General features: G+C 38.7%; 1 protein-coding gene across 2 annotated transcripts; it reads right to left on the minus strand.

The window, feature by feature from the left end:
• Positions 1 to 1,339: 1,339 nt before the first annotated feature.
• On the minus strand, positions 1,340 to 3,147 carry LOC311144810 (Golgi-associated plant pathogenesis-related protein 1; the record flags this gene model as incomplete). Of its 2 annotated transcripts, XM_084180953.1 has the most annotated exons (6): positions 3,098 to 3,147; positions 2,862 to 2,927; positions 2,438 to 2,647; positions 2,159 to 2,236; positions 1,834 to 1,983; positions 1,340 to 1,639 (listed from the first exon to the last, which is right to left on the minus strand). In XM_084180953.1, the coding sequence occupies exons 2-6, from the start codon at positions 2,866 to 2,868 to the stop codon at positions 1,635 to 1,637; spliced, it is 450 nt and encodes a 149-aa protein (XP_084037079.1). In that variant the 5' UTR covers positions 2,869 to 2,927; positions 3,098 to 3,147. The 2 variants fall into 2 exon arrangements, with proteins under 2 accessions (XP_084037079.1, XP_084037078.1); XM_084180952.1 differs by lacking the exon at positions 1,340 to 1,639 and having other exon boundaries at positions 1,826 to 1,983.
• Positions 3,148 to 8,856: the final 5,709 nt, after the last annotated feature.

Raw genomic sequence — 8,856 nt, forward strand, 5'->3', positions numbered from 1 at the left:
GAGATGAAGTGTAGTGGACTACATTCCAGTGTCTGCAATGAAATATAGACATATTTGATGTGTAATACATAATTGTGTCATATTCTTAGGTATACATTTTTGTAGAATGATGTTTGATGTTATTGAATACATGTGGGGATCTTAGATGTTTTTGTTTATTTCGGTGATGCTTAGGGACAGGGAGTCTAGGCAGGGAGAGGTCCACTGTAGGGTCCAATGGGTTGACCAGCCTTAGAGTGGATATTTTTTGGATAGGATTTTGTTTGCAGGGGCTTACATGTGTATTTAATTGCATCATAGTTTCAAATGCATTTACATTGTTTATGAGTTTATCTGGAGTACCGAGGTGGTTGCCTGGGGCAGAGGGACCGTGAGAGAATTTTACTGTCTTGATTGATGGATGGATTTGGAACGAAGGTTGCCGGACAGTTTTTCGCTCTTACACTCCATAAAGATTTGTTCATATTTCATAGTAATGTATTCACACTTCATAAACAGTTATTCATATTTCATAGAAAGGTATATACACTCTAGAGGAGAATGTTTTTGGTTTAATGTTAAAGATACTCAATAAGATAAATTGTTACTTGTCATAATCCTATTCTGTTTGTTTTCGAGACTTTTAGTTCGTCTCGAAGGGGGGAAATGTCGTGTATTAGGATTATGCCTTTGTTAAATGTTTTAAGTGGAACCAGAGAGGACGTTAATTTTAGTATCAAGAGGGAATGTTTTAGTGTAACGCCACATACAACAGACAGGAAGTGTGTTGTAGACAGGGGAGACTGGTGATTGGCCAGAAGAGGGAGCATCTTTTTGCATTGTTTATAAGTAGGGGCTAAACGAAGAAGAAGGCAGAGCGGCCATTCTGAGGCGTCGCTCTCCGGATGTCATGACATCTGTCACTTATGCTGTAAACGTGTGATATTAATAAAAGCCTCTAAAACACGGTGCAGCCTAAGCGGATTCCTTGTTGACAGCAATAGCCACCAACAACAGACACTACAAGTGGAATATGAATGAGTCATCCAATATGCTGTAATAGAAATATAAATCATCCCCCCTCATCTTAAACGGCAGTGACCGCTACTGGTGTATGGGTTCATCAGAACAAATCCTAGGTCTGTTAAAAATCATGATGAAAAATTGAAGAGCATGTAGGAATGCCATTGTGTTGGACTTTCTTTGTCTAATATTGAGTTATTTTCTCTGTGTACCTGAAGCAGTAGAAGATGCCTAGTGACTATCATCTAGGTTTTGAATGAACAAATCTCCAACTGTCTCAAGAGTGAATATTGTATGTTTATCTTATGACAACATTACATTTCAACACGGATGTCTTATAAAGCAAAAGCAAGCCTTTATTTTTCATTTAAAATACACAAAACCATATTTTTTACAGTGAAGGTGATTTGGAATGATTTGAGTCGATTGGTAAGCCTGTTATGTAGTGGAGTAGCTGCAGACCAACATGATCAACGATGAGGGTCCGTCGACATGCAGAAAGTAGAAGGCTGGTCATTATGGCTCCTATAGCACAATGCATGTTGTCTCGGTGCAAGGTGGTTGGGTAGAGGTGTCTGAACCAGAGTTGTTCTTCTCGCCACCACCACCACCTAACAATGCACAGCCTTTTATTACACTGGAAAGAGACAACAGAGAATGGTGAAGCATGAGCCTGCTGACATGAGGGGTTTGTAAACTGGGACAACTTGCAAGAGCAGCATGTAAACCAACGCTGTTCTCCATGACACTACAGTTACTGTAACAGAACATGACTGGCATGGTTATCAATTCAGGAGTAGATCTTTGATTTTGAATAGAACATTCAGTTACCTGCAGGGAGGACGTTATCCATAAAGTATCCCTCCATGTTCATGTTTCCTGCTGGCTTGTACTGGCCCACCACGAAGACAGTCTCTCCATTAATCCCCAGGCCCACCCCCACCTCAGTACTCTCCTTCCACACCACCTGGGTGAAATGGGCTATTGGAGAAATACCACAATACATTAGGTTACGCTTAAAGAGGTCTCTCTGTGTCTTGGCTTTGTTAAATCCAATATGGTTGAAAGCTTTATGTTTAAGTGGAACATAATTTGCATTCTGAACACGTGATCTCAAACCACACATTTCCCAGAAAGATGTGTAATAGCAGTGAACCAGTGTTTGAGGCGAATCCAGGTTCGCTGAAGTTGTAGTCTTTGATCTCGCTGTACCAGTTGTCGACAGCCTCCTTCCCTAAATCAAGCAGTCAGGCACAAATGTAAGGACCACTCCTACTTGACATGGCAAATACACACTGTAATCTGAATGCGTATTAGTTTAAGTACAAATATAAAGCAAGCACATCTACAGCGAGAGTACCAGTATCAAAGACCCATGAGCCGTCAAATTCTAAAACACAACTTGACAGTGTCAAAGTGCATTTTTGTAACCCACCAGTTAGAGTATTGGGGGCAGAGCCCCATGTGTAGTAGAGGTTCTCTCCATTGTTGGTGTCGCTGTGCTGCATGGTATTGATTGCTACCAAGTGGTCAGCCCATTTCTGAGCAGAGTTGCACAGGTCTCTGCTCAGGGTCAGTTTGGGGGTGTCATGCATTCTCCTGTTGGCATTGTGGGTATCCAGAAACTCCTGCTCAAAGCTTGCACCTGAATAAAATCAAATATGCCAATTTAGATGCCACCTTTTCTCTTTTTTTTAAGGATAGTTAGCTAAATACAGGGACATATTTTGAATTAATATATTTATATTTATTTATTCACAGCAATATTTTGAATTTATTTTTTCAGAATTTTGGAACTCACAGTCACCATGGACATCTTTCTTGAATATAGACCAGAGTAGAACGAGGCAAATACTGACCTGCCATATTGCTTGTGATATGTTAAGAGCCGAAAGACAAAAGTAGGTATGGTAAGACTCATTCCGCTGAAGAACACCGAAAAAGAAAGAATCAGAATGTTTAAATCCTGTGTATAATTCCATTATAAACTTAATTTTAAAAAAATCATTCATTTCATTATTGGATGTTGACCATAGCAATATGTCCCCTAAATAATACATGCATTCATCTCTAACTGTATTATCCGGGTACTCACCTGTATATTATGTAGTTGTTGCGGTCTGTCTTATTTACCTCCTTGTCTCTATATGTTGAGACAGAGAAAGCACTTATATAGTTAAGCTGGATCTTAAACTGTATCTAGGAGACACCCTCTCTCCTCCCTGTAATTACCTGGAGTATTTTGCATGTTGGTGACACCCAGGGAGAGACCTGCTCTTCCACTGTGTTGCTGTGCTTGTGAGTGATGCCGATAGACCAGAGACATGGCTGCTGATTCCACAGCTGAAACACAAGTGTGAGACAATAATAAGATGTTCTGAGAAGGTTAATGATGCTTAGTGGATGTCCTTGATTTTGCCCCTCCCAATTAACTTATTTATATTATTGTTTGATGACAGACAAGACAAAGACATTGAACACAGTCTTTGATCAAACCAATAACCAGTTCCTGATGGAATCATGCCCTGTGCTCTTCATTTATTCTAGTCCCTATATAACAAACAGATTAAGAGGCTATTTTACCATTGCTCAATCTAGGCACCACCCTGGATTATTAACCATTACACAACAGGTGGGTCTAATCCTGAATGCTGATTGGTTAAAACCGCATTCCAGCCAGTGTCTATTCCACAAGTTACCACCGGCTAAATATATGATGTTAAAATGCCTATTTACTCTGTTCCATCTGACTGCGCAATCCACTCTCTCATCAGCCCAGCCAGGCAATTTATGAACTTGATCTCCACTATAAAGAGCATTTAGACATTATCTCAAATTTCTTTAAGACGAACATTTATATATATATATATATATATATATATTTTTTTTTTTTTGTTCACCTTTACTTAACCAGGTAAGCCAGTTGAGAACAAGTTCTCATTTACAACTGCTACCTGGCCAAGATAAAGCAAAGCAGTGTGGTAAAAACAACAACAACACAGAGTTACATATGGAATAAACAAAACGTACAGTCAATAACGCAATAGAAAATCTATATACAGTGTGTGCAAATGTAGTAAGTTATGGAGGTAAGGCAATAAATAGGCCATAGTGCAAAATAATTACAATTATAATTTAGTATTAACACTGGAGTGATAGATGTGCAGAAGATGATATGCAAATAGAGATACTGGGGTGCAAATTAGCAAAATAAATAACAATGTAAATAACAATATGGGGATGAGGTAGTTGGGTGGGCTAATTACAGATGGGCTGTGTACAGGTGCAGTGATCGGTAAGCTGCTCTGACAACTGATGCTTAAAGATAGTGAGGGAGATAAGTGTCTCCAGCTTCAGAGATTTTTGCAGTTCGTTCCAGTCATTTGCAGCTGAGAAATGGAAGGAATGGCGACCAAAGGAGGTGTTGGCTTTGGGGATGACCAGTGAGATATACCTGCTGGAACGCATACTACGAGTGGGTGTTGCTATGGTGACCAATGAGCTAAGATAAGGCAGGGATTTGCCTAGAAGTGGTTTATAGATTACCTGGAGCCAGTGTGTTTGGCGACGAATATGTAGTGAGGGCCAGCCAACGAGAGCGTACAGGTCACAATGGTGGGTAGTATATGGGGCTTTGGTGACAAAACGGATGGCACTGTGATAGACCAAATCCAATTTACTGAGTAGAGTGTTGGAAGCTATTTTGTAAATGACATCGCCAAAGTCAAGGATCGGTAGGATAGTCAGTTTTACGAGGGCATGTTTAGCAGCATGAGTGAAGGAGGCTTTGTTGCGAAATAGGAAGCCGATTCTAGATTTAACTTTGGATTGGAGATGCTTAATGTGAGTCTAGAAGGAGAGTTTACGGTCTAACCAGACACCTAGGTATTTGTAGTTGTCCACATATTCTAAGTCAGACCCGCCGAGAGTAGTGATTCTAGTTGGGCAGTTGGGTGCAAGCAGTATTCGATTGAAGAGCATGCATTTAGTTTTACTAGCATTTAAGAGCAGTTGGAGGCCACGGAAGGAGTGTTGTATGGCATTGAAGCTCGTTTGGAGGTTTGTCGTCTGCATAGAGCTGCTTGGCGATGGTCTTGTAGTCCATTCCAGCCTTGTGTAGGTCTACAATCTTGTCCCTGACATCCTTGGAGAGCTCTTTGGTCTTGGCCATGGTGGAGAGTTTGGAATCTGATTGATTGATTGCTTCTGTGGACAGGTGTCTTTTATACAGGTAACAAGCTGAGATTAGGAGCACTCCCTTTAAGAGTGTGCTCCTAATCTCAGCTCGTTACCTGTATAAAAGACACCTGGGAGCCAGAAATCTTTCTGATTGAGAGGGGGTCAAATACTTATTTCCCTCATTAAAATGCAAATCAATTTATAACATTTTTTACATGCATTTTTCTGGATTTTGTTGTTGTTATTCTGTCTCTCACTGTTCAAATAAACATACCATTAAAATTATAGACTGATCATTTCTTTGTCAGTGGGCAAACGTACAAAATCAGCAGGGGATCAAATACTTTTTTCCCTCACTGTACCTAGCGGGACAAAGAGTTTGAACCTGCAATTACAAAGGAACCTAGGTCTGTCAGTTTTTGTACTCCAGGCAACTAACATCAAGTAAGTATCATTGTACTGCACCTTAACCTTTACACAAATGATATGAATCACACTGTACCTGCCCAAAGCCTTGAATGCCCTCAGGCACGCAAGTACACAGGCACAAGCATGCATACATGCGCGCCACATACAGTGGGGTCCGATATTATCGACACCCTTGATAAACATGAGAAATAATGACTGTATGAAATAAATAATACAAATATTGAGCTATATTGTATGCTCAAAAATATTGGTGAAATGATATTATTTTTTACTAACACAATTGCTCAGAGAAAGAGATTTAGTTTAACAAGTAATATTTTATTTTCACAAAAAGGTAGGGTTAAAAAATTATTGACACCACTAAAGATTTGTATAAATAAAGTTGTCAAAAGTTTAGTATTTGGGCCCATATTCTTAACACGCAATGATTACATCAAGCTTGTGATTCTACACATTTGTTGGATGCATTTGCAGTTCGTTTTGGTTGTGTTTCAGGTTATTTGTGCCCAGTAGAAATTAATGGTAAATAATGTATTGTGTCATTTTGGAGTCAGTTTTATTATAAATAAGTATAGATTATGTTTCTAAACACTTCTACATTAATGTGGATGCTACCATGATTACGGATAATACTGAATGAATCGTGAATAATGATGAATGAGAAAGTTACAGAGGGTGAAAGAACATATCATATCCCCAAGACATACTAACCTCTCACTATTACCAATAACATGGGAGGTAAGCAGGTCTTGGGGCTATGATCTTTGACCCTCTGTAACTTTCTCACTCATCATTATTCACGATTCATTCAGGATTATCCATAATCATGGTAGCATCCACAATAATGTAGAAGTGTTTAGAAACATAATCTATTCTTATTTATAATAAAAGTATTTGACTATAACTTGCACAATTTGTATCCAATGGCAGGTTGTGAGCATGTTGAGAAATATGTCAGTCTTACAGTTTCATTATCCTTATACAGTACATACGTAGGACAAATCATCAGAAATAGGGGTATTGTAAAGCAGTTGGCTACTGTAAACACGTAGCACGGTGTTGTATGCCATTTATGCCCCATGCAACATTGTACAAGATCACCTTCGCTATCGCCTGTCTCTCTGCTTGAAATTAATCAGCTTACAGTGTATCAATGAAATTCAGATAACGAGTGAAATATATTGTGAAATACAACCCAGGTATTTCAGCAGTGCATTGTACACTACACTATAATTCCAAATAGATAGATTAAATATTTATCCAAATTAAAAGAGTGTTTTGGTGCAGTGAACAAGTGACTTTGTGAATTTGTTTGTTGTATTCAGTCAATTGATTGATATTTATTTTTAACTGTCATTGCTCATCTTTATAAAGGGTGTCAATCATTTCGGACCCTACTGTAAACACACACAAACACACATGCATGCAGAAAAGGGATGCATATTTTTCTTTTCTGATTTGAATACAAGAGAACAGATGTTTGTCACAACTCGTTCAGAGTGATGATACAGGAGGAACTGAGATCATTTCACACAATCCTCACCCACTCTCCATATAGCATGAAAGCACAGGAGGCTTTCAATGTTCAACTCATTGTTCCCCTCATTACTGCTACATTGCCCAAGGATAATTATTCATATTTAGGCATAGTGATGCTACTGTACCACTTCAGACAGGTATGAGTTAACCTTATGGGCTTGTAGGCTTTTCATAGTTATGTACCCTACACAATAACCTCATATGATGGCTTTAGATAGTTGTCCAACTTTGGCAGTCATACAAACAATACATAAAGAAATAAAGTACAAATACACTATACCATTCAAGATAGGGAATGTTGTAAAATAATTAGTATTTGACTTTCTATTCATAGTTTTTATTAATAGATAAAAGACAGCATTAGAAGAAAGGATAATGATTTAAATTAATACATCTTCAAATATAAGGAACTGGAACACAAAAGTACTTAAAAGCCCGAAATTAGGTAGTAATCAAAATGGTAGGGATAAAAACACAGCAAACAGAGGACATAGAAGGCACAGTATGTAGGTATGTAGGTATGTGCGGGTGTATTGTGATGGAAGGTGGGGTGTGTGTTTTTGTGTTTGGAAAAGTGTGGAATTAAGAGAGTGAAAAAGGAAAATGGTTGCAAATGCCAGAGCCCATTTGTGTCTGTGTCACGACTTAAGTGAGTGAAAAAGGAAAATGGTTGCAAATGCCAGAGCCCATTTGTGTCTGCCTCCTCTCCTTGTTCGGACAGACTTCGGCTTTCGTCGTCACCGGCCTTCTAGCCACTGCCGCTCCTCATCTCATCTCATCATTCCATTTGTTTTGTCTTGTTTACTACACACACCTGGTTCATATCCCCTCATCAGTACCTGTATAAGTGTTCCCGCTGCCCCCTTGTCTTTGTGTGTGATTGGTTATTGTGGAGGTATTATAGCTCGGTGGAGCTACTTTGTATTTGTATCGCCGGGATATTCACCCGTGTGCCTTGTTTTCTCCAGTGCACCGTATTTACCACAATGGAGTGTATTACGCATTGATGCGTACCACTGTGTTTTCCGGAATAAACCTTATATTCTGTGATTTACCCTCCTGCGCCTGACCGAAATCACCCATCACAGTCTTCGAGCAGGAGTTGTGACAGAGAGAGCTTTCAATTTTGTGCAGATATGGGATATACTGTGCATTTTTTAATAAATTAGAAATATAGTTGATATTTTTATTTTTTTATTTTTTTGGGGCGGGGTAGATCAGCTTAATATTGCAGATAGATTGTATCTTCTATCAATGTAATTGTCTGCATCACTTCCAATCCCCCATGTTTTTTATATATATACACTCCCCTTTATTACTTTTCAACCCCGCCATCCTTTCCCTACTTGGGGTAAATTAGTGAACAACAATGCCCAGGCCTCTACTTCCAGCCTATACTTACTATCTACACCTTATGGACACAGTCAATTTTACAATAATTCTATTTTTATTTTTTATTTTATTTTTTGCTCCTGAACTTCTTCTACTCTCAACCTCTTCGATCATTTTCATGATGTCCATCCGGTTTGCTTCTATATGCCATATCTTTCTAACTGTGCTCTTTCCCAAAAGCTCCCAACATACAACCTATATACTTATTATGGACACAGTATGCTTACATTATTAGTTATCTTGTTATTATTTGTTGTTATTTGTTATTAGTCCCATCCTTCAACTCCATTCAATACCTCCCATCTATCTCTTAAC

Source organism: Coregonus lavaretus (genome assembly GCF_964263955.1).
Source record: "Coregonus lavaretus genome assembly, chromosome: 17".
NCBI classification, from domain to species: Eukaryota; Metazoa; Chordata; class Actinopteri; order Salmoniformes; family Salmonidae; genus Coregonus; species Coregonus lavaretus.